Source organism: Chiroxiphia lanceolata, chromosome 1, assembly GCF_009829145.1.
Source record: "Chiroxiphia lanceolata isolate bChiLan1 chromosome 1, bChiLan1.pri, whole genome shotgun sequence".
Lineage (NCBI taxonomy): Eukaryota > Metazoa > Chordata > Aves > Passeriformes > Pipridae > Chiroxiphia > Chiroxiphia lanceolata.
This window is the reverse complement of record NC_045637.1, coordinates 130,977,419-131,002,585: the sequence shown is the minus strand read 5'-3', so window position 1 is coordinate 131,002,585 and position 25,167 is coordinate 130,977,419. Positions and strand designations below refer to the sequence as shown.

General features: G+C 41.1%; 2 protein-coding genes, 1 long non-coding RNA gene and 1 other non-coding gene across 4 annotated transcripts in view; 2 read left to right on the top strand and 2 right to left on the bottom strand.

The window, feature by feature from the left end:
* The window catches only part of COL1A2 (collagen type I alpha 2 chain), a 39,005-nt gene extending 30,299 nt beyond the window's left edge, over window positions 1-8,706 (top strand). The window contains exons 40-52 of the mRNA XM_032694999.1: window positions 230-391; window positions 1,140-1,247; window positions 1,705-1,812; window positions 3,283-3,336; window positions 3,440-3,547; window positions 3,733-3,786; window positions 4,088-4,195; window positions 4,860-4,913; window positions 5,046-5,153; window positions 5,530-5,776; window positions 6,162-6,352; window positions 7,440-7,682; window positions 8,283-8,706. Coding sequence (XP_032550890.1) covers window positions 230-391; window positions 1,140-1,247; window positions 1,705-1,812; window positions 3,283-3,336; window positions 3,440-3,547; window positions 3,733-3,786; window positions 4,088-4,195; window positions 4,860-4,913; window positions 5,046-5,153; window positions 5,530-5,776; window positions 6,162-6,352; window positions 7,440-7,682; window positions 8,283-8,429 — 1,692 coding nt within the window. The 3' untranslated portion in view covers window positions 8,430-8,706. The remainder of the gene's footprint in view (window positions 1-229; window positions 392-1,139; window positions 1,248-1,704; window positions 1,813-3,282; window positions 3,337-3,439; window positions 3,548-3,732; window positions 3,787-4,087; window positions 4,196-4,859; window positions 4,914-5,045; window positions 5,154-5,529; window positions 5,777-6,161; window positions 6,353-7,439; window positions 7,683-8,282) is intronic.
* On the bottom strand, window positions 135-23,417 carry LOC116790289. The gene is made up of 3 exons (XR_004358301.1): window positions 23,156-23,417; window positions 1,688-1,854; window positions 135-1,236 (listed from the first exon to the last, which is right to left on the bottom strand). It is a non-coding gene; the product is annotated as an uncharacterized LOC116790289 (long non-coding RNA).
* On the bottom strand, window positions 17,694-17,767 carry TRNAN-GUU. The gene has a single exon. It is a non-coding gene; the product is annotated as a tRNA-Asn (tRNA).
* CASD1 (CAS1 domain containing 1) overlaps window positions 22,477-25,167 on the top strand; it is a 28,776-nt gene continuing 26,085 nt past the window's right edge. Inside the window, exon 1 of the mRNA XM_032695012.1 lies at window positions 22,477-22,712. Within this exon, the coding sequence (XP_032550903.1) occupies window positions 22,580-22,712 (133 nt within the window). The 5' untranslated portion in view covers window positions 22,477-22,579. The remainder of the gene's footprint in view (window positions 22,713-25,167) is intronic.

Sequence of the window (25,167 nt, the reverse complement as noted above, 5' to 3'; positions counted from 1 at the left end):
TATGCCACTTTCACCTACCCTGATTAAAAAAAAACTCAGTTCAATAACTCTACAGATTCTAGCTGTCCTCTGCTGACAAAGCAATAGAAGTTGCTGCATCAGAGTAGCTGATAATATGTTTATTGCAAAGCACATTTTTTTTTACATGAACTTAAAGTGAAGTTTATCTCTGATATCCCCAGTTAATGGGTCTATATTGTAATGGTGTCATATTCATACTCAATCCTAGGGCATCACTGGTCCCCCTGGTCCTCCTGGCCCAGCTGGCAAAGATGGTCCTAGAGGTCTGCGTGGTGATGTTGGACCAGTTGGCCGCACTGGTGAACAAGGTATTGCTGGCCCACCTGGCTTTGCTGGTGAGAAAGGTCCATCTGGAGAGGCCGGTGCTGCTGTAAGTTACTGAGTATAACAGCTCGTTAAAGGTGTTTCTCTTACGTAAATGTTATGGCTTCTAAGATACTTTTGATGTTTGTGAAGGGCTTTTCTGTTTTACCCACAAATTTAGCAAAGCTTTTAAATAGTTCCACTGAGACACAAGAAATTGTTTATAGGTGTGTTTGACAAACATGCCATTAAAAAGTGAACCTGATCCCTGGATCGGGTTTTTTTTGCTCTTCGTTTTTCTTGTGGCGAGTTGTATCTTTCTCTGTAAGTAGAGCAAATGAAAGCAATATGACTAATTTGAGAAAAAATTTGATACTTAGTCTGAGAAAGGGGAGCAGAGTCTCCTGTTCTGAAATTGATCATCATGGATGGAAAAGGGAACATGTGAACATCCATTTAGAACAATCTCAATTCATATCTGCATCAGAAACTCTGATTTGTGGGGATCATGATGTTAAAGTTGTCTTCCCCCAGGTTGACTTAGAACTATGCAAATAAATTGATTAATTTTGAGTATCTTTAAGCTTACACATCTGAATTACTGGCTTTTTTTAAGGTCATACACATTTCTGTCTTATTGAAGTGAGCACCTCTGTGAAATACTCCCATTGTTTCTCAACAAAAAAATTGTAGAAATGTCTTCTGTGATCTGCAGAAGTTACAGCTGAGAATGAAATCTTCAGTATCATTGACAGATATGTATGTTAAATTTATTATTGTCTTGTAATATAAAAATTATTCTCTTCACATCACAGGGTCCTCCTGGTACCCCAGGTCCTCAGGGTATTCTTGGTGCTCCTGGTATTCTTGGTCTGCCTGGTTCTCGGGGAGAACGTGGTCTTCCAGGCATCTCTGGAGCAACAGTGAGTATATGATTAGTAAACTGCTTTAAACAGATAATGTGTTAAAAAAACCCAAAACTAAACCAAAACAAACAAAAAAAACCAAACCACTTGAGGTCCACTCTTATGGGAAGCCAGGGAAAAAGAGATGTAGATTCTCCTCCTTCCATTGCTGCTGGAGACAGAAGATATGAACCAGACTTAGAGCAATGGAAGAAATTATGACTTGTTGCAGACAAAAAAGACTTGTGTCAGTAAGTGAGCATATTTCTCACTGTCATCAGAGGTTTCTGATAGTAAAATTTAGAATGAAGATAATATTTGATATAGTTATATATGTTTCACGTGTCTTGATTCTTTTTCACTTCCTGAACTGGTTGCAGAGAAATGTTTCTCTTAGATAAAGGACAAAAGTTCTGTAAGACTGGTTTGTGTTGTATTATAATGTCACATTTTGTTACCACTGTTCCTATATTAGGGTGAACCTGGTCCCCTGGGTGTTTCTGGTCCTCCTGGTGCCCGTGGTCCCTCTGGTCCTGTGGGTTCTCCTGGTCCAAATGGTGCTCCTGGTGAAGCTGGACGTGATGTAAGCTGTCTTATTTCCACTTCAGATTGCTTTTATTTTATTCTGAGGCAAAGACAAATACACAGAAAAAGTGGATGGAACTGGAGATTGTTCTGCTAGCAAACTTGTACCTTGCAATGTCTTCAGAGAAAATTATATCAGGATTTTTATAGGCATAGATTCCCATCCCCAATTAGGTGACAAATTCTTCAAGGCACAAGTTATGTCTGAAATACATTCTGGAGTCACTATCACAATCTTTTGGAGTGGGGAAAAGATTACTTCATTGTTGGAACTGAGAACAAATAGTACATTCCAGGGGATGTACCTTGGCTATAGAAAAGAATATATCACAAAAGCCTTGTTTATCAACAAATTTTCTTAAACATCATGTAAGACACATTATACATATCTTTCAGGGAAGTATAAAAATTGCAGTCACTTTTACTTGAGGTATCTAGTGATTCATGGTATTAAAGACAGAGGTTTTTAAAATTAAGACCCACTCAGAAGGCCTATGAAGCACATTACACAAAATGTTGTAATTCAGTTTTTGGTGTTGTGCAACACTCAGCACTGTTTTGGAGTCCTCACAAAACAGACACACTTAAACATTGTGGCTGAGCTACACAGTGTTTCCCAGTGTGCATTCCCTCTCCACAAAACGTAAAGTAAGTCTGCAGAGTAAAAACACTACCGAGCCAACTCTGGCCTGTGTGGCAGGTACTGCTGAACTGCAGGTTAAGGCACAATGGTGATGTGATCCCTGTGCAGAAGGGGGAATGTAGGAACACTGGAGTGGAACAAATTGTTCCCTCTAACATCCTGCCTTGTGGGTGATTACTTGAAGGACAGAGTCCTGCTCCAACACCTTCATAGAGTAGCAAATAAACTTATCCATTTAATTTAACCATCCAAGTTAGTAGTTCACCTTAAAGCAGGGAATCCATACAGTGGCTATACATGACTTATACTTTGAGAACAGTTCAAGTAAAATACTAACACATTGCCTTGTTTCCTGTTAGGAGAACTATATAAAGCTTTCCCTGAAGGGGAAAGGGAAGGGAAGCATATTTGATAACCTGAAGTATTTTTAATACAGGGCACCCGCAAGTCCTGAAACTTGCAGGATCTCAAAGAGAACAGAAAATAATAATTAAAAAGAAACAAAATTTCTCTTCTATTTGAACTTTCTGAGGGAAAAGGTTTGCTTTTGTACACAGTGAAACAGGTGAAGTGAGGTTAACATTCACAAAGGAAGCCATTTAACCTTGTGAAGTACTACAGCGAAGTAATTTAGTTTTCTGAGAAAATTAATATATGCAAGGGATTTGAGAATAGTATCTATAAGGAAGACCTTTTTGTCTTCAAGTTTAATACTATCCCATTCAATGTCTTCTTACTGTCATTGGAAGCAATTAGTCTGACACACGGTTCCATGTAAGATGAAAGGTGATGGAATTTGATATTTTTTTCGTGGTGTTTTAACAGGGCAATCCTGGAAATGATGGTCCTCCAGGCCGTGATGGTGCTCCTGGTTTCAAGGTAATTTTTTTTTATTTTATTTCATTATCATGGAAGAAATATTCCAATAAGTGTAAGTCAGTAGTAACACACTGTCTCTCCTGTTGTGTTCCTTTGTTCCCAGGGTGAGCGCGGAGCTCCTGGTAGTCCTGGTCCCAGTGGTGCTCTGGGTGCTCCTGGTCCCCATGGCCAAGTTGGTCCTTCTGGAAAGCCTGGAAACCGTGGTGAACCCGTAAGTTGATGAAACCTTAATTTTTTTTATTAAGGTCTAAGAAGACTAAGATTTGTCCATCAGATATAAAATACCTCACACCTCTACAGTGTGTGGATAATTACTTTCTGCAGAAATGTGTTGAGCATGGAACCTTCATTAGAATAGTATACAGCAGTACCATGCATTTTCTATTCTTGTTTCAGGGTCCTGCTGGTGTTGTCGGTCCTGCTGGTGCTTTTGGTCCAAGAGGTCTTGCTGTAAGTCTGATTTTTAAATACATTACCACATTGATGCAAGAAGAGAAAACATACTTTATTAATAAGGACTCGTGACTCTGCTCAAGATACTGGCCCAAAAAGTAGTGCTTAAGGACCTGTAAATATTTATGGATCTAGAATCTCAATCAGCATTCTCTTTTATGGGACCGGTCCTGAAACTTTTGGGATTGGCACTTTTCCTGGTTGTGTTAACAGGATGCAATTTATACATAGTGGGGCAACCTATGGCATAATATAGAGTGCTTATGCTTATTCCTCTGACAACTGTGTTCCTTCCTAGGGCCCACAAGGTCCACGTGGTGAGAAAGGTCTACCTGGTGATAAGGGTCCTAGAGGTCTACCTGGCTTGAAGGGACACAACGGATTACAGGGTCTTCCTGGTCTGGCTGTAAGTAATTGATTTTTAGGATTTTGAATATAAAGAGTTGAAAAAAAAAAAGAGGAAATAAGGTCACCCTAGGGTGGAATTATATATGCACAACCCAGCAGATTGATACCACTTACTCCATTCTGCATCATCTTTCAAAGGCCATTAAGAGTCTCTTTAACACTCAATGCTCTTCATATAAAATGGCAAATTTTAATAGGCTTTTATTAATAATTTTAATAATTAATTATTTTAATGGCTTTAGAACTATGAGTATTATTAGTTGCCTTGAAACTTAACTGCATTTGGCTAGCACAGAATTAAAAAAAACTCTGTCTTTGTTTTAGTCTTATTTCTTATTTTGGCCAGAAGTTGTAAAGCCTCTGTATTAGAGAAGCAGAAGTAATTTATGAATTTTCTTCCCTTTTAAATTGAGGTATTACCTTTCGGGAATTCTGAAAACCTGAAGAAACAATATAGAGAATTTTATAGGTTATCCCATTAAATACCTCTTTACGCCCTTTCTCCTTCCCTCCCAAAACAAGCATTTTGTATCCCAACTCCACTAATAAATGTAATTAGCCCTAGAATACCATTCTCTAACTATAGCTTCTTCTTGAACCATGCAAATACAAACATGTGCCACTGCACTTTTTAATGACTATGCATATATCTTTCCCAATAGGGACAACACGGTGATCAAGGTCCTCCTGGTAACAATGGCCCTGCTGGCCCAAGGGTATGTGAATTTCAGAGCATATTCTAATAATTCTCCCATTACTTTTGTGCAATATATATGTACACTCCAATTTATATGAATCTCTATTTGCAGTGTTTTTACTGTCATTAAACTGTTCAAATTTCCTTTTAGGGTCCACCTGGTCCCTCTGGTCCTCCTGGTAAAGATGGTCGTAATGGTCTCCCTGGGCCTATTGGCCCTGCTGGTGTGCGTGGCTCTCATGGTAGCCAAGGTCCTGCTGTGAGTATAACTCTCATTTTTCTGATTTAATACATTTATGTCACACTAGAAGCCTAGCAGTGTAGGAATATATGTGGGTTTATTTATTTTAAAAAAATATTGAAGCATTTCCCTATTAGGTTTAAACTTGAAGTCCTTATTCACTCCTTACAGCCAGACAGCAAATACACAAAAGAGGTGTGGTAGTCCTACACTGTTCATCTTCCACTGCTTCAGCCCATAGCAGTCACCCCAGGGCAAGTCCATATATGCTGCCTCCTATTAGAGCTAAGGGTGCCAGGAGTTAAGTAGGACTATGCGTGTGTGGAAGTATTTAATGGAAAGAAAAATATGTCTAACAGAATGCCTCTTGTCTTTTGCTTTTGAAAAACTTTAGGGTCCTCCTGGACCTCCTGGTCCCCCTGGTCCCCCTGGTCCCAATGGTGGTGGATATGAAGTTGGCTTTGATGCAGAATACTACCGGGCTGATCAGCCTTCTCTCAGACCCAAGGATTATGAAGTCGATGCCACTCTGAAAACGCTGAACAACCAAATTGAGACCCTGCTGACCCCAGAAGGCTCCAAAAAGAACCCAGCTCGCACTTGTCGTGACCTAAGACTTAGCCACCCAGAATGGAGCAGTGGTATGTTGGTGCCAGATATTTGCCCTTTCTGGCTCATTTCTTTGAATGGCATCCTTGGCCACCTGGCAAAAATACTAGGTGACAAAGAAGAAGTTATTGCTGTCTCCACTGAAAATAGATACATTCTGAAAAGCTCTTTATTGCTATTGCTGCACATTATTCTAAAAATTTTTCAAAATAATGCAAAAATACTTAACCCTAGATTTCAAATACAGTTGCTTATACATTAACAATCCAAAATATCTATGCATCCCGCTTATCACCTTAATATTGTTCCTAGCTGTGATATTTATGGCCTCTCTCTGAGTTCCTATATCAGACAAGTGAATATGAGCAAAGGTTAAGCTGAGTGAACTATTGTCCACATTTCTTTCCTCAATGGCAGGCTTCTACTGGATTGATCCCAACCAAGGCTGCTCTGCAGATGCCATTAGAGTATACTGTGACTTTGCCACTGGTGAGACTTGCATCCACGCCAACCCTGACCATATTCCCGCTAAGAACTGGTATATCAACAAGAATGCCAGGGACAAGAAGCACGTATGGTTTGGTGAAACTATCAATGGTGGCAGCCAGGTAAGTGATGTATGGGAGGATGATTATTTTCTGTAACGCTGTCTGAAGAGTTCCCAATTCACTGACTCTCAGCAAGCAAGCAAGCAGATAAATTAAACTCTCTTAGGGAGAAATATGGAAAAGGGAACTACCTTTTATCTTAAGGGCACAGAGCTCTGGTTCTGGTTTAGGGCACAGTTTGCTAAAAGTATTTCTCAGTATTGTTCTAACATTTCTTGATGTCTACTGATGATCAATTCAACATGACTAATTGCTATTGCTGAGGGAAGCCTGGACTGGAATATGGTACATTAGTATAAAGACAGTCCAGAAGTTCTGAAAAAGTAAGAAACCCAAATTTGCTTACTCTTTTAATGGAGATTTTTTTACATACTACACTATTCATGGAGAGACATTTATATTACACATCACAGATCCACACTGTATGCCACCGTAACATTCAGAATTATCAGTGTAAACAAAACCAAGAAATGTCTTCTTGCACATTAAACACTGTCCCAGCCAGTTGCAAATAAATCACTTTTGTACAGCTAAGGAGGTCTAATTACATAATTCTTAAATTAAATTGAGTTGATCTTTTGATGAAATCGAAGTGTCCAAGATCTTTAATATTAGAAGATTAGATTGATCCCACTGGGTCAAAACAATCTAGGGTCCCGTTTCTTACAGTTGCTAAAAGTAGATGCTGTAAAAAGAATTTAGGAATGAGGTAAACATTTGTAATATCCACAGACACTATTCTATTAGATTCAAAAAATAATAAGATTCAGGGTTTTCTTGAGACAGGCAATGTTTCTGTGTATCTGTGGAAACAGTAAATTGTCTTCCTTGAGCTTATTTGCTCTTGTCTCTGAATCCACGTAAACTGTTAACACCATATCTCGGAACAGAGTTCTACAATTTAACTACCTCCACTCTACTAGTTTTATTTGATATTCTTTAGCTCTGAAATTGCAATAGACAAGTGACTGCAGACTTAGGTGATTCTTTTTTTTTAATGTTTGTAGAGCGACTATCACACACTTGCATTACAAACATCCTTCTTTCCCCAGCAATACAACTGACTGGGTTCCTCTCTGTTTTTCAGTTTGAATACAATAGTGAAGGAGTGACCTCAAAGGATATGGCCACCCAACTTGCCTTCATGCGTCTACTGGCCAACCATGCCTCCCAGAACATCACCTACCACTGCAAGAACAGCATTGCCTACATGGATGCAGAAACTGGCAACCTTAAAAAGGCTGTAATGCTGCAGGGATCCAATGATGTTGAACTACGAGCTGAAGGCAACAGCAGATTCACTTTCAGTGTTCTCGAGGATGGATGCTCTGTAAGTAATGCAGAAACCATGGGCACAATGACTGTCCACGCTTAAGCACGTGATTGGGGACAGTGTCGTGCTTTGATTTAGAATTAAATAATCAGTCAGACCAGCAAAATTTTACCCAATGAAGACAAATAGCCTACAAACCCAGCTGGTCCAGATCCTTAACAAGTGGAAAGGACTGGGCTACAAACAAATCCTACCTTGTACTGTGCAGTGTGGCAGAAAAAAAAAAAAGCTTCTCATAGGGACAAGATCCAAATTCTGTGTAAGCAGAAGACTGATGACAAAACAGTGCACAAGCTGTAGAAGGGGCAGGATCTTTAAGTCCTGAAACTCTCAGGCAGGGTTCTTTGTGGATTTAACATCAGTGTAAATTAATTAATAATAGCAGTTTATGTAGAGCATCACATATACAACTTCAGAAGGTTCAAGTAAATATTTTATCTGTGTCAGAGATCTAAATTGTTGGATATTGGGTATCTGATTTGCGAACAATGGAAGCAAATTAATACAAAATTCTTTCAGAAATTATCCTTTCAGGTGAAACAATTACTTAATACTATGAACAATGCAATAACAATTGTAATGAATCTTGTCTTACAGAGAAAGAACAACCAATGGGGCAAAACGATCATTGAATACAGAACAAATAAACCATCCCGCTTGCCCATTCTTGACATTGCACCTTTGGATATTGGCAGCGCTGATCAAGAATTCAGTGTGGACGTTGGCCCAGTCTGTTTTAAATGAATGAACTAAAATTAACTTAAAGCCTCTCCCAAATTATTCTCTTGTCATTTCTTTTTATAATGAAAGCTGACTCCTTCCATTTCTTCTGTTCATCTACTTGCTTAAACTCTGGGCGAAAGAGAAGGAGAAGAACTGATTGGAGAATTGTGCAATGAAATTTAATACAGCCCCAAATGGACTTGGAAGTCATTCAAGATTTAACACCTTGTTTTGGGAAATGTCAACCTTTGTAAAGAAAAAAAAAAACCAAAATAAAAAGTCATGAAAGTTTGCACCATTTGTGGCCTTTGAATATCTTCCACAGAGGAAGTTTAAATCCACAACTTCCAAAGGTTTAAACTACCTCATACACTAAATCAAGTGTGATCCACATCTTTTGTAGGAACTTCTCCATACAATCTGGGGTACTTTCAGTTCCACTCAAAATACAGTGGTGCTAATTGCGTAATTACAGAGTATCTTTCCAATACTTGAACTTCAATGGTGCTAATGACATTTAAAGTATTGCTTCTTGTTTCTTTGAAGTCTGTCTTAAAACTTAGAATGTCCTGTCTCACCCACAGCTTAAGCATGTGGATCATTTTTCCTCATCTTTGTCCTCTTCCTCCAAAATCAGGTTGCTCCTGCTTTCAAATCTCATTTCCATCTTCTACAAAGGGTAAAAAAAAAAAAATAATCATTTCTCAAAAAAAGAAAGAAAATGTATTTTGTATATGTGAGATGTTTAAATAAATTGTGAAAAAAGTAATGAAATAAAGCATGTCCAGTGTTCCAAAAGAAAGTATTTAATGAGTTAAGTTACTTGCTTAGATGGAGTGGCAGATGCTCACACCCAGATTTTACAATACATTTACATTGCTGCAACTCTGTTAGCCCATTGCTGTAAAACATTTGCTTAAAGTCTTGGGAGGCTGCTTACAACTTTCTTAAGGGTGTGATTGTCTACTTGACTCTTCATTTCAACAGCATCTTTTGAAAAGATCCCAAGAAACTCACTCAGTAACTCTGTGCCTCATAGTATGAGAAGGTCAGAAGCAGAAATAATTCCTTCCTTTTTTCCAAAAGTTAAGCAGGACTAATGGCTGAAAGACAGATCATGATCTCACTTAAAGGTAGAAGGAAAATGAAGCTTCTGTCTTACACTTGGAGAGAGAAAGCTCCTGGCTCTTGAGAGAGCTGTGCTGGCTGGTGCTGTGCTGTAATCAGCAGAACTGTGCCTGTGTGCTTTAGAAAAGATGTGCAGAAGTCTGTGAAAGGAATCTCGAATTTAGTTGTCTTGTCAGGAAGCTCAGGGTTTGTTAGGTCCTTATTCGGTTCTGTATGAGACACAGAACTACCTGCTGTTGCTAACCTTAATAATTTACCTTCACAAGAGACACCATGAGAAGCAAAGACTGTTCTTCTCTGAGACCTTTTAAGAGAGTGCTAAAAGCACTAAATGATCTGCAATCTGCCATGTTTTTGGAATTGAGAACATGCTTGGGACAACGCAGAGAGGCCCATGAAGACAACAGCAAAAGCAGGTAAGGGGAGAGATGAGACAGGCTTAGTCAGCGGGAACTCCCAAAGGGAAGCATGAAGAAAATATCCAGAATAAAGTCCCTGTAACCTGAAGAAAGCACCACTCCAAAGGTTAACAGTGGAGAGACTGAAGGCAGCTCCAAATGTCGCAAGGAGGAATAAGCACTCAAAACTGTTTCTAAAGACATTTTTTTGTCTTGGTTGCAATGAATTTATTAAGAAAAAAGGGCAAATATCAAAACATGACCTTAAGTGCAGCTGCTACGTGTCTGCAGCTGTGTGTGGCATTAGTAAAAAGGGGGATTTCTGTGATAAAATATAGCCCATTTTTTCTTCACTAAGTTAAACATACTACAGGTAAATACCTGCCTTCACTCATTGGATGATGATGATTCTTCAAGAGTTCATATTTCAAATATTATTTTACTATTTCAAAATAAAATTTGTTGTTGTTATACAAAGAAAATAATTCAGTGTTTTAAAATATAAGAGTTTCTTTTCTTGTGTAGATTAACTGCAAACCAGAAAATTCCTACAAGGACTGAAAAGATAAAATTTCATCTGTCAGTGTATGTAATCTGCTAGGATGTATGCGAAGGCTATTGCTAGGACTGAGAGGTGGACCTTTGCTGCCTGGGGAGGGAAAAAAAACCAAACCACAGTTAAAGGAACACTTGAGGCTTAGATATGAGACTATAAAGGGCAAACAGTGTCTTTTTTATCATCTTCTGATTTCTCCTCTATCTTCTATTCCATGTCATGTCCTGCTAGGCAGAAAACACTTCCTTTCTATCAGCTCATTGATAACATCCAAATTCTTCTCTGTTTTCAGGCTTTTGCCACAAAAGCAGCCTCATCTGGAAATTAAATAAAAAAATACACAGTGCCTACCACACAACTTCCAGCCTTATTAGCACCAAGTTTGGCCTGCAGGTTTTGAGCTCATCAAAACTTATTGCATGGTCAAGCATTTTGCTTATGCTGTGTACAATATTGAAGAAACTGTCTTTCAAGGATCATAGCTGAAAATAAGAGAGGTGAATGGCAGACAAGGCAGGGAGCCTTCATATTGTCTAATTTTGGGAATATAAAATGTTGAATAAACTGGTAAAGTGAGCTTAATTATCTTTGGGAGTGGTCTGCCTACCTATATGGATTATCTCTGGAGAACTTAATTATCAACAGCAATATATCTAGGCCATTTGCATAAATTAGCTAAGACAATAAGGATAAAATAGGTTAAAGTTTACATTTGTAACAAAAAAAAGAAACCTGGAAGGAAAGGAAAACAGCTGGAGTAAGTAAGTGAAAGACGAAGTTTGCAGGAAGCCCTGGCTGTAGTGCATCAGAAGAGAATTGCTGGAGAAGCTGTGTGGAGCTGGGTAGAGAGACAGCTGACATGCACAGTGGTTGGTTGAGATACAGTTGTGCAAATGAAAGTACTGCAGCTTTCAGATCTTTCTTGTCCCAGGAATCTGTGGGACCGATCACCTCCACCCATGTGATCAATAAATGCATTCTCTCAGTGAGCTCCTCTTACTCCATCTCCCCAGGAGAAGAACAGAGGTTAAAGGACTCCTGCCAGTAGGTCCTTTGAATCATATCTAAGCTGAAGCCTGATGTCTCTGGTGCAAATATTCCTTATTGTATCCATAAATCTTAATAAAAAGTCTTCAGAAGTGTTTAAAGTGCCTCTGCATGTATGAACGGGGCTTGCTACATTGTCCTCTTGACACTTGAATTTTACTAGCTGTGATGGGCAACAGACCTTGAGGCTGGTTTACACTTTTATAAGCATATATTTCCATAAAAACAACTCTATCTCAGTCAGTCAGTCTGTGATCCCAATAAACAGGGTAATCATTTGGATAAAGGGGAATCACTCAAGTGAAAACGAATCAAACAGAACAGCAGTTTCCAGGGGATGATGAATTCAGTCTCCCTTTTCCTTGCTTCTCCTGAGCATAACTTGCTTGCCTGGGCCCTGTTTGCCACTGCAGCAGGCTTAGCTGGCAGCACATTGGGTTCTCTATAGCAGGTGCTTTTGCATGAATATGGCCTAAATAGGCAAAAAACAGAGGCAACAAGAACCCATAAATCTGACCATCACAAAGTGAAAAGAAACTCATAATCCAGAAAGTGGTTGTAGAAGGGACAGTTGTAACTGTGCAGCCTACTTCACCAGGAAGAGAATCATGAGCTACTGACAGTTATCTTAAAGATCAGTGTTTGTCAGTTTAAAGTATGAATACTGTGCTAAAGACTATGATCAGACGAATTTCCTGTAAGACAAATGACTGACAAAACAGCATTAACAGATTAATGGATCTACACTTCCACCACACAGGTCTAAGTTGCAGCTTTTGATGTGACTTTTGATTAGTTTTCCTGTAGTGGTTTCAGACAGGATCTCCTAGAACCTGCTTTCCCATCACCCACTTGATACAGTGTTTTACAGTATTAGGATCATGTATACAATTCCAGAAAATGAGATAACAATAAACTGAAATAAAACAATTCATAGACATGCAAACAGAAGTAATCCTTAATTCATCTAGTTTAAATCACACGTCATTCTGAGCTCATTAAAAATCCACTAAATTTCTATAGAGCTCTCCCATGAATCTCAGATGTGTAATGAATGCAATCTATGGTGTATAAACAAAGAAAACACTGTATGTCTATATTCTAAGGACGGAATAAATTTGTCCTTTCCTGGAAAACAGGTGGTGGAATACAGGTATCACATGACCAAAATTACATGTGCAAAATTTCCTAAACATGATTCCATGCTTATGTATACTCTCCAACTATTAAAGAAATTATGGTTCTCATTAAGACAAATATAACTATCAAAACAAACAAATACATCTATCAAAACAAATATATTTGAATGCTATGTTGAACACAAGCATTTGAAATATAATTCATTCCAATAATTATTGTCAATATTGTATTGCTTTCTAGCTACCGAAATTGGTTCTTCGGGTGAAATGAAACAACTTTTCCCAAATGCTGTTTCTGAAGACCCTTAGTGAAACAGCAGAGCAGTTCTTCGGTATTTCCACCGGCGTTGTGCACCACCTACTGACTCACATGCTAATTACTGGCCCCTGAAGAATATTTCTCTAGGGTTTTTTTTTCCTGAATTCACAGGCATTTTTACTGTCCAAATATTCTGAATGGCCTGTGGCTGTTTCTCCAAAACATCAGACTCAGAACTCACCCTGAAAATATATCAACACATCAGAACAACACCCATCCAAACCAGGAAACCTTCTAATAGCAAACTGCATGCTCACTCAGGGTGGAAAAAATACAATAATAATTTAGTCTTTCATTTGTCGAGTTCTGTGAATCTGAAATTATCTTCTCTCTGTGTTGGTCTAAAGGAAAGGTTTTTTTCTTAATGGAATCACAGAATCTTCTGAGTCGGAAGGGACTCACAAGAATCATCAAGTCCGACTCTTAAGCAAATGGTCCATACAAGGATCAAACCCACAACCTTGGTATTAGTTGCACCATGCTCTAACCAATTAAGCTAATCTCAGAGCTGAGATCCTTCCTCCATAATTAGTTCTTCTGGGTAATTTTATCCAAAAGGGTTTACCACTACCTTTTGGTAACATTTGGTATTTAACATCTTGAGGTGTTAGAGACTACTCCCCATTCCCAGTAAATTCTCTACAACAGTGCCTAGAATGTGTGGCAAGAAGAGTCACCCAAACAGAGCCTGCCTTAATTTGGGAAAAATGTTTTTCACAATTTTTCTGGTTAATAGTCTTTTTTACCTTCTTGTTTATTTTTATCTTTCAGCATTTAACAGGGAATAAGACTAATTCCTCAGTTCGAAAGAACATCCATTGCTGTTATGGCTATACCTGCCTCTATACCATGTTTGGTTTACCACAGTCATCTGAAATTTCAATTCCTGCAGAAACTGCGCATACCCAAAATTATTGGTTCCCCAGATTCTCCAATGATATCCTAAAGACCTCTGGTTATTCTTCTGAGGAGGAGCAAAGAGGGCAAACCGCATCCATGCAGACCGCCTGCCTCACAACACACATAGAGTCGAACTAGAGTTCTCCGTAGTTTCTCTCAGCTACTTTAATATGCTATAGATACAAGAGAAACAAGATAGATACAATAGATACAAATAGACACAATAGATACAAATAGATACAATAGGTCCTTTGAACTTTTTTCAGTTTCATAGATGGTTCTAGGGTATAGACTTCAAATACTTTGTTTCAAATAGTTCCTGTAGCTTTTGAAACTGTTGTTTTACTAGTAGCATCCAATCTGCTGAATAGCTTAAGAGTTAATGTTAATAATTTCTTCCCTGTGCAAGACAAGCTGGTGGTTAGTGCCTGCAGACGAAAATGTCCTTGGCTGTCCCCAGGTGAGAGGAATCAGCATTTCATGTCCCTCTTCCTGAGTTGGGATGACCTCAACTGCTTTGGGAGTATGAGCTCTTTGTCACTCCTGGAGATTCAGGAGCTACATTTCTACCCCCCACCTACATATGTCCCACAGATTAACCATTTATAGGCAGGTAAACGGTGCTGTTTCTAAGACTTTGCTCATGTTTAGGGCAGTGTTTCTCTGGCCCTGTATACAATGATATTGCCATCTCCATAGCCTTTACTGTTGTCTGTATATCAGCACTTGGGTATCCATTTGTAGTGCGTTAATCCTGGTTGGACTCCAGGTACTCATTACAGCTGCTCTCTCATTCTCCCTCTGCAACTGGGCAGAGGAGAGAAAAAGAGAAAACAGTGAGGGATTCATGAATTGAGATAACAGCTGGAAGAGGTCACTTACTGATTACCTTCACGGGTGAAACAGACTCAAAGTGGGGATAGTACTTAAATTTATTACTAACAGGACCAGAGCAAAAGAGTGAGAAGTAAAATAATCTTAAACACCTTCCCTCCATCCCTCCTTCCTTCCATGTTCTCCTTCCTCCCCCTCAGCGGTGCAGGGGGATGAGGAATGGGGCTTATGGTCAGTTGTTGTTTCTACAGCTGCTCAGAGAGAGGAGTCCTTCCCCTGCTCCTGTGGGGTCCCTCCCACAGGAGACAGTCCTTGATGGACCTCTCCACCATGAATCAATCCCTCGGGCAATAGTTATTCCCAAACTGCTGTTCTGTGGGTCACTTCTCCATGGGGTGCAGTCCTTCATAAATGAGCTGTACTGATGTGGATCCCCCACAGGAGCCACAAGTCCTACCCGGGAAAAACCTGCTCCAGTTTGGGCTTCCATCTCCATGGGCTGCAGGTCTCCAGCAGGACCCTGCTCCATCTTGGGCCTCCCAAGGGGTCACAGACTCCTTCATGCATCCACCTGCTCCAGCATGGGCTCCTCCATGAGCTGCAGGTGGGTCTCTGCACCCCGATGGTCCTCCATGGGCTGCAGGGGCACAGCTGCTCCACCATGGGCTGCACCACAGGCTGCAGGGCCTCAGCTCCAGCGCCTGGAGCACCTTCTCCCCCTCCTTCTGCACTGACCTTGGTGTCTACACTGTTCCCATATTCTCACTCTGCTCTTCCCTGGCTTGAATTCTCATCTGTGCAACAACTTTTGGTGCTTAAATATGTTACCACAGAGACATTACTATCACTCCTAATTGGCTCAGCCTTGGCCGGCAGCAAGAAGCCCACCCTGGAGCTGACAGGTATTGGCTCCACCAGACAGGGGAAGCTTCTAGCAGTTTCTAACAGAAGCCACCCCTGTTGCCCCCCTGCTACGAAAACCTAGCCACAGAAACCCAGTACACCATTCCAGATGTGACCACTCTGTTAATAAAATTGTTGGCCAAGGAATGACCTTTGGATTGAGTTGCTCTCTCACTTTCCTTTTAGGTCCATAGCAGTGTTCTTATATTTTCCTTATCCTCTGCTCCAGAAGGATTTTTTGGTCTAAAAATCTGTTCTCTATGTTAACCCTACATAAATACTGTGGAAATTTCATATGCAACAACTCAGCAGCTGTTTTCTGTGGGTTTTGCCTGAACAACTCTTCTATCTCCTTGCCACACACATGACAATGCACTGCCCAAACACAATATGAAGACTATTTGCATTGGTTCCTACTGACCCCTTCATCTGTTTCTTAGCATGGTTATGAAGTGTAATAATTTTTCAGTTAAACTTGTAGCCTTTTACTATCTGAAGCTCTGAAATTTAGGATAGCATGAAGTTCTAAAAAAATATTAATTTTAAACTCATTATCTGATACGATCTGAATCTAGCGTGTTGAAAACCAACCGGAATTTGTATTCCGTTTCCAAGTTGCTTTGCACTCTTCTGCCACCTGGAGGGCACAGAGGCACCTTCTGAAAACTAGAAGCTACTTTTCTTGCTCCTTATTTGAAGAGTAGAAGCACTCTGTCAAAGCCAACAGACAATATCAAAGATCTCATCTGGTTTTATTAGCAGCTGTATTGCACCTAGATGAAGGCCAGAATTTTTTCTTGGCTATCGGCTCATCTCTTCACCATGTAATTGTCAGCTTTCTGCTCCCAAGTTGATTGAATGCTGGAGTTTTTGCCTTCAGCTTTGAAAGCAGCATTTTGATTGTCTCTTTCCTAGTACTTAGATACTTACGCTCCAGCACTAGGAAATGAAGACATCTCAGAAAGACTGAATTCTTGCACATACCATGAAAACAGGACTGTGGAGAGAGAGCTCTGTGAGAGAAGGGTTGCCTTATTCAATAGAATCACAGCATCACAGAATGTTTAGGGGTTGCAATGGACCTTAAAGATCATCTAATTCCAATCCCCCTGCCATGCACACTAGACCAGGTTGCTCAAGGCCTTATCCAATCTGGCTTTGAACATTCTGTGGAGGACAGTGCTCAAAGTGTCAGGGCATCCACAACTTCCCTGGGCAACCTGTCCAGGGTCTAACCATCCTCACAGTAAAAATTTCTTCCTAATGTCTAACCTACATTTCCTCTCTTTCAATTTGTACCCATTACTGCTTGTCCTATCACTGAAGTTCCTGCAAAGAGTCCACAAGAGAGCTGCTGAAGGATAATGGGCTTCAGTGGTTTCACTGCATATGGATTTGTTCTGGGTTTAGGCTTTAGAGAAAGTCATATACTGTTAGTATATGACTACACTTGTACTATCTCGGTACAAGTGTTTTTATAGCATAAGCAAAAACATCACATGAAAGAATTAAGATCCATATGACTGTCATGTGAGTAATTATTAAAGTGTGCCATGCACAGGACATTTAAAGCTAGAAGCAAACAATAACAGCTGTCCTGTAGATTCCAACTCACCAGGCTTTTACACAAAATTCCTGGAAGTGACACAACTACTCAGTTATCTGTTAATTCCTAAATGACAAATCTTTGCTAAGCCTGAGGGGCACAGTAGTCCACGTTGATATTTTGTATAAATATGTTTACATTTCAACATAATAAAATAAAACACATACACTTTGGAGCTCACAGCAACACAACAGAGCACCATACAGAAAAACAAATATGACAGAACTAGGAACACTGCAATATTCTTCTTAAATGAAACCATTTCTATGCAATTTCATTTTAGAATAATGACACATGGAAATATTTTAGTCTGTTAATCCACTGCTGATACTTCAGCAAACTAGGGTTTCAATGAACCCGAGGCTAACAAAGAATTCTAAATGTCCAAAATTTTGTAGAATAGTTAGGATCATCTGATTCCAAGCCCCCGCCATGGCAGAGGAAAGGGAAGAACACGTCCCTGGGTGGGCTTGAACCACCAACCTTTCGGTTAACAGCCGAACGCGCTTACCAATTGCGCCACAGAGACTCCCTGGTTCCTGTAACTTTCATAATAATAAAATATAATTTCCACTTCCAAAATAAATTTACCTCCCTACAAACAATGATTTCAAGTAACAGGCATTTAGTGCAGAGGTGCTAAAAGAGAACATGGTAATCCTATGGCATCGGTATTGCTGGCAGCCAGAATAGAAGGCTTCTAATCTTCCACGAATGCAACACAGCTTGGACAGTGGCTGGGTTGGCTTCCAACCAGCCCCATAAATATAAAGAATTTATATTTATGGGTTGCCCCATAAATATAAAGAATTCTGAATGTTAAGGAGGCACATCTGGGAGCATAAGGGGAAACCAGGAAGAGGAACAATATGAAAACAAATTGTTGATTAAAAAAGAATGACTCAATTTGACAAGGAACTAACAGTGACTGCCATTTTCCCTCAACCAGGAGTCAAGAAAAGAGAGGGGGGAAACAGAAAAAAATTGTATCCGAATACCAAAAAAACTCATCTAAATTGAAAATTCTTAACCCATAACCCTGATGGATACAAAGCTTTGAGGATAAGAATCTAAGCAGCTGAAGAAAAATAGATTTGCATTAGTGAGCTGAGCAGAGTCCCAGCCTGGACTCAGAACTGTGTAGATGCACAGAGAAGACACAACCCACAATGCAGAGAGGTGTAGTCCCTTGACTGTCCTTAATGAAAGGGGACAGATGACATAAGCATTTGCAGTCTGCCTATTTCCTTTTCCTGTCTTCATCCCTCCAATCCACATCTGTTTCGGACCCACAGAAACCCTAAACAAAAACACTATTAAGTTTCATGTTATAGAACTGCAGATGTATTTATCTATTAGGGATAAAGTATGGCCTTCATATGTGTGATTTCATAACTACTTCACTTAATATCAGCTTGACTTTAGTACAGACTATTGAGGAACCATTTTTATAATTTTTACAAAATTAGAAATCTGTAAAAGCAGTAATTTGTGATAGAATTTCCAAGATCTTACAGGTTTGGGGGCATATTTGTTTTAGCATTTGGCTGCAACAGTACACAGGCTACACTGCTTCATTGAACAAGTCCATTGAGAAAAAACCTTCTTACTATCTGTACTCCCTCTTCATTAATTTAATTAAATATTTGCAATAGGTGACTACCATGCATGCACACACCGCATGGAAACTTGACGCTTAGGGAAAAATTGACTGCCATTATGAGGCTGAAAACTCAGCAGTTAAAATGTCTGATGCCATCATTTGGCGAGTACACAAAAGCTGCCAAAGCAAAAGCTGCACTACTGAAAATAATACACTGTCCAGGAACACGTTGGAAATGCAGTTTTATTTCTGGAATTGCAATATGACCAGCACAATCCAGCAATGCTTCTCCATTCAAATTGAGAAGTGATATGGTTTGGGGTATGGCAAATCCTACTAATTAATTTTTCAACACTTAACCTGTAAGTTAATGTAGGGAATATTCCAGTTATAGTATACAACAAATCGTCATCATGTCTAGGCTTCGTGAACAAAGATTTGGGAAGGGCTCTACCCACGTTTGTTACAAGCGCGCTTGGCTAAAAAGGCCAACACGAGATAGACAAGTCCGGTTGCAAAAGGCACAGCAGAAAGACTCCTTAGATGGTATATTTGGCAAGACACGATTCTTTCTGTGTTGTCTTTTCTCCCTGAGAGCGACCCTGCCTTTTGAAAAGAAGTAGCAGTGTTATAGATAGTGTGCCTCCAGCCCTCCCGATTGGAGGCCAGAGTAGACCAGTTATGTTGATCAATGCGGCCAAGGCTGAGATGTTGTTTCAGGGAGTCTTTGTATCTTTTCTTCGGGGCTCCTCTCAAGTGGCAGCCAGTGGCAAGTTCACCATAAAGCAGGATCTTAGGGAGGTGGTGGTCCTTCATCCTTGAGATGTGCCCTGCCCATCGCAGCTGTGTTCTCAGCAACATGGCCTCAATACTTGTGACTGCTGCTTGTTCTAGAACAGACGTATTGGTCACATAATCTGACCAGTGAATGTTTAGGATTGTTATACAACAAATAGTATGTTCCTTATGAACACATGAATATTTTCCTCATGAAACTTATAGATTAAAGGTAATTTAATTTTTCTTCCATCATTGGTGCTTATATTCCTTGCTATATATACTTGTGAAAAATTAATTACACTCTTATAAACATATAAAAACTCTAAAGGGAAAATATCATATGAGAATGCCCTACTATTCCTCTGACTGAAAATGTTTAAATACCAGTTCTCTATAATAGCTGACTTTATACTATAGTAGCCATTTTATCTTCTTACATGTTTTCAGTTCTTGTGACTGCCTTGTGCCTTTGACTGAGGACAGCAGCTCCAACTCCAGAACATGGAGCAATGCTGTAATGCTGAAGATCTACCATGAACGAAGCTTATCAGCAAAATTGTATGTGCATGTCAGGTCTGACCCATGGCACAAAGTTCTCCTTCTACCTACACTGAGCCTGCCAAATGAAGTCAGGAAGCATTAAAGGAAGAACTATCTCATCTAAATTATACCTGTGTAAATTACATCTATCCAATTTAAACTTTTTTTCTGAATTGAATAGAAAGTTGCCATTCCTCTGCATTCACCTTATTCTAACTTACGAGTAAATTACCAGCATTCTAGTGAATGTTTTCAGTTAGGGGTGTTAAAAAATATTTAAATTGCTCCTTAAAGTGTAAAATGCATGTGAAATGAGGACAAAGAAAGCTAAGCACTAACAGAAATATTTTAACAAACAATCAAGTTTGTTCACAGTATGAAGGCATCGAAAGTTCTTGGCTTTTTGAACGATACATGAGACAAAAATTATGCATCAATGGGAATTTTTCATTTATGGAGTAAAGTAACCCATACTATAACCAGAATTGGGGTGGTTGGTTTGTTTGGATTTTTGTTGTTATTTTAGTTTGGTTTTGTTGCTTTTTTTTTTTTTTTTTTTTTTTAAGGAAAACATAACCCAGTAACCACCCATCAGTATACTCGGGAGTTTAAGGGATAACTTTTCTCCCTCTATCCCCGAGAGAATAAACCTAAGCATTTTAATATAGCGTTTTTATAATTTAAAAACAATGCTGAGAAAGTGATTAACAGGCAGACTTGAATAGAAAAAAATATAGATTACATGTTGGCAGATAGTAAAGACATTGGTTGGATGGAAATGAACATATCAATATCAATACATTGAACATATAGTAACAGAGGAATACCTGAACTCAAATTTTGCATGCACATTACATTGTGTTTGCATAATACTTTAAATTCTTCTGGTTTTCAGGTAATATTTCAAAATAAAACATTGCTTGAGTGGATAGACTTCCCGTTTTTTGTTTCAAATATTTCACTGTTTTTTCCCACACACACAGTTATTTTTTTCATCTATTATTAAATGAATAATCAAATTCAATGATTTTCTGAACTTCCAGAGTAGTGTTTCTTGAATGACAGAGAAATGGAAGGTTGGTGAAATGAAAACAGAACTTTTTGTGTGTTCAGAATCCAAATCGTTCATTATTATTGTTTACCTGTTAGGTTAAAAAAATCCCAAAATAAACAACATTTTTTCTGTTCATTTTTTTTGACCAATCCTAATGAAAAGAATTCTGCTGGGTCTGAGGGAATCTGTCTAGCACAGTACATACTTCATCATGCACCCAAGGCTTGGCAACTGCTCACTGTTTATTTCCCATATTTGTTTCCCATATTTATCTGGCTGCATACTGCACATGTTTCCTAAGTTCTATATTTGTTTATACAGTTTATATGTGGTTACTTTATTTTGTGGAAATGTCTTTCCTGTGACAGCTTGTCCTGCTCTGGGCCTGGCGGGTTCAGTGGCTGCTTCCCAACTCCCCTGCTGTTGAGGGACTGGACTCAGAGCCCAGATTTGCTGCCCTGTATCTTTTCCCAGGTATGACTCAGGTAGCTGCTTGTGGAGGAACAGGATTTCCCTTTTGTAAGATTTCAGCAATCATTTCATGCATCCCCTCAAATCCAGCTAAATCCATGAGGATTGGCCTCTTCTCCCAGGCAACTATTGATAGGACAAGAAGACTTAGTCTTAAACTGCACCAGGGGAGGCTTATGTTGGACATTAGGAAGAGTTTCTTCACAGAAGGGATGGTTAGATATTGAAACGGGCTGCCCAGGGGGTGGTGGAATCACCATCCCTGGAGGTGTTTAAGGAAAGGCTGGATGTGGCACTTAGTGCCATGGTTTAGTTTACATGATGGTGTTGGGTCATAGGTTGGACTCGATCTCAGACATCTTTTCCAACCTTATTGATTCTGTGATTGTGTCAACTTCCTTGTAGACTTACCCGCGTTCAGAGGGAGTGAGCGTCTCCCAGCCTGGAATGACCGCTCCCTTGTCAACAGAAGAGTGACAAGTGCTTAAAATCGCATTATTTAACAAGAAGCCCTCACTGTCCAGTGCCAGCCGTCACGCATAGGGTACTCCTTCACGGATCACGGTCCCAACGAGGTCCCCACCACCTCCCCCTTAGCCGCGGGGCCCGGACCGAGCAGGGCGGGACCCACCGGGACCCACCGCAGCCCCACGGCGGCCGCGGGGCGGGGAGTCGAGCGTTGGGGCCGCCCGCTGGCGGCCGAGGGGAACCGTCAGCGCCAGGAGGGCGGCGGTGGCTCCGCCCCGGCTGCAGCGGGGCGTGGGGCTGCTCTCGGCCGCGGCGGCGGGGACGGCGGCAGCCGGCGGGGTCCGCGTTGGCCGCCGGCGGGGACCCAGTGCTGCCCCGCCGCGCCCGCCCGCCCCATCGCACGCTGTTGTCATGGAGGAGCCAAGATGGCGGCGCTGGCCTACACCGGGGGCAAGCGGGAGATCAACTACTACTTCAGTGTGAGGAGCGCCAAGGCGCTGGCGCTGGGCGCCGTCCTGCTCCTCACCGCCTGCCACGCCGCCTCCCGCCGCTATCGAGGTGAGGGGGCGGCCGCGGGCGCGCCGCGGGGGGCCGCGGCTGCCGGGCAGGGGAGGCGGAGCCCCGGGACCGCGGCCGTGCGGGGAGGGCGGCGGGTCCCCCGCCCGGGGCAGCCGTGGCGGGCCGGGGGGCGGCGGGGGTGGCAAGCGCGGCCCTTCCCCGGCGGGCCGGGGCGGCGGGGCAGGTCGGCGGGAGACGAGCGGGGACAGCGGGGACCCGGACGGCGGGGCCCGACCGGGGGGTCACCGCAGCTCCCGCCATCCGGGCGAGGCCCCGCGGGGCGAGGGGGGTGAGCGGGGCTGGCGGGGCCGTGGCGATGCAGTGTTTGCACCGAGAGCAGAGCGCAGCGCAGCTCCCGGGGCCCGGCCTGCGGCAGGTGAAGCTGCGGGGCTAGAGAGTGGCTTCTTCCCTGTCACTTGTTCCCTTACGGGATGATTAATTACCTTGGCAATTAGTGGTTAAAGTCTTAATTGGTATGAGACTTGGTGTATGTAATTTCACTCCTTGAACCATCGCCTCGAACATAACAGAGTCCGGCCGCGCTGGCGGATGAAGCGAGCCGAGGAGCTGTTCGGTTTCACGCGTTGTCAGTGGCCGTGGAGCAGGCGGTGACCGAGCTCCGGGACCGACCGCAGCCGTGACCGTGCCCGCCTGTGCACGGGGCGCCGCGGTCACGGGGCGCTGGGAGCTCCGCCGGCTCCGCTTCTCCGGGATTGTTTTGGCCTCGGTGCAGCGAATCTTGGCGTGATCCGTAAATTCAAATGGAAATGCTGAAGGAAATATTTTCTTGTTTCCTTGTCACGCTAAAAAATGTGGTATGTTTCTGTGGGCAAATCAGAAAGTTGATCCATAGAGAGATCACTGCGGCTCTGCTTGTTGTAGGACAAATGGTGTCGGGTTCTAACACCTGCTGCCAGCATCCGTGGAAGGCAAGGCTGAGGCTGTTCGCTGTGGAAATGGGAAAGGGGGTAGGGATCTTAATGAATACAATTCCCCAGGCTCACCCTCTGGCTGGCATGTCAGTAAGTCTGATAAACTGACTAGTGTCAAGTTGGAAGACACAGAAGCATTTACTAAATTCTAGAGGAGCTCAAGCATGAGGTAATTAAACTTGCCTGTTGTGCACTGTTCTTAAGGCACAAGAGAGTCACAAAACTAGACAGGAGGAGGGTGGCAAGACCATCCTAAGAAAATAGGGACTGCCATGTCAAGCAGGTTACAGGGAAACTAAAATATGCATAATTTCAATATATTTTGGGAGAGTTAATTAGAGAGGTGAGTCACAGATTCAAAATGACGAGAGTCTACTGGACTTTATGTGAGTTGATATGGTCTGTATGGATTGTTACAAACCTTTCAGCAAGTTTTTTTTGCCTAAGTCTTTTAGTTTTTTGAAGCAATTAGAGGGTGAGAGGTTTTCCTGTAATTGTTTAAAAGGTAGGAGGACATGGAAGTCAGAGAGAATAGAGAGTCACCAGTTTCGGCTGCTTTGAACAAGTAACGTTCAGAAGAATGAGTGGTTTAGGAAAGGAGGGTGGAAGATTTGTAGCAGACGAGAGTTTTTAGGATAGATAAAAGCAGAGGTGCTTGAGAAATCATTCTGCAACCCTGCGGTGATATCAGACATCTGAAGTCCAGCAAATGTCACAATACTCTTGGCAACTAATGAAAAAAGCAGATTTTGCTGTGATACTGCACAACTAAAGCGAACTGGCACCTCACTTAGTGGTGTTGGTCACCTCCTCTTAGCAGTGGTATAATAGAACTTGAAAAGCATGAACAAAAGAGTAACACAAACAGCAGAAGAATCAAACAGCTTCTCTACCAGAAGTAATGAGATAGAACGAAATTCTGTAGCCTGGACAGAAACTTAGTAGCTTGTTAATGGTCTCAAATATTACAAATTATTGGGGAAAGGTAAATTCATTGTGATTGTGTCATAACACAAAAAGTATCAACTGAAAAATGAAATTAGCAGGCAATATATTTTAAATTATCAGAAGAAAGCACTTTTTTTCTACACAAGACATTCTGTACCAAGATTTTATACCAAAAATACTCCCAAAAAAGGTTATTCTGATTTGCAGAGGGTGGATGAGGTGGGCCTGCAAACAGGCTCAAAGTTACCAGGCTGTGAAAGCTGGGCCATGCCAGGGAAGGGATTGCTATGTTTTTCATGCTTTTATACTTTTTCTTTTGTCTGATTGTCATTACCTGTAAAGGTTTCAGCTAATTTTGGCCTCAGTCATGCAAGTACATATTATAGATAGGAGCTGCCCAGTGCAATTCCCAGTCAAACTTGCCTGTATTAAAGTTAATTGTATGAAAAAATGCTGGTCTGGGGTTATGGAAGGTCAGGGAAACTTATAGTTAGGGGTCACCGGCAGCACTAGCAGATTCTCTTTAAAACTACATTTTTTTTATTTTGAATGATAGAGAACAATTGAATTTCCAG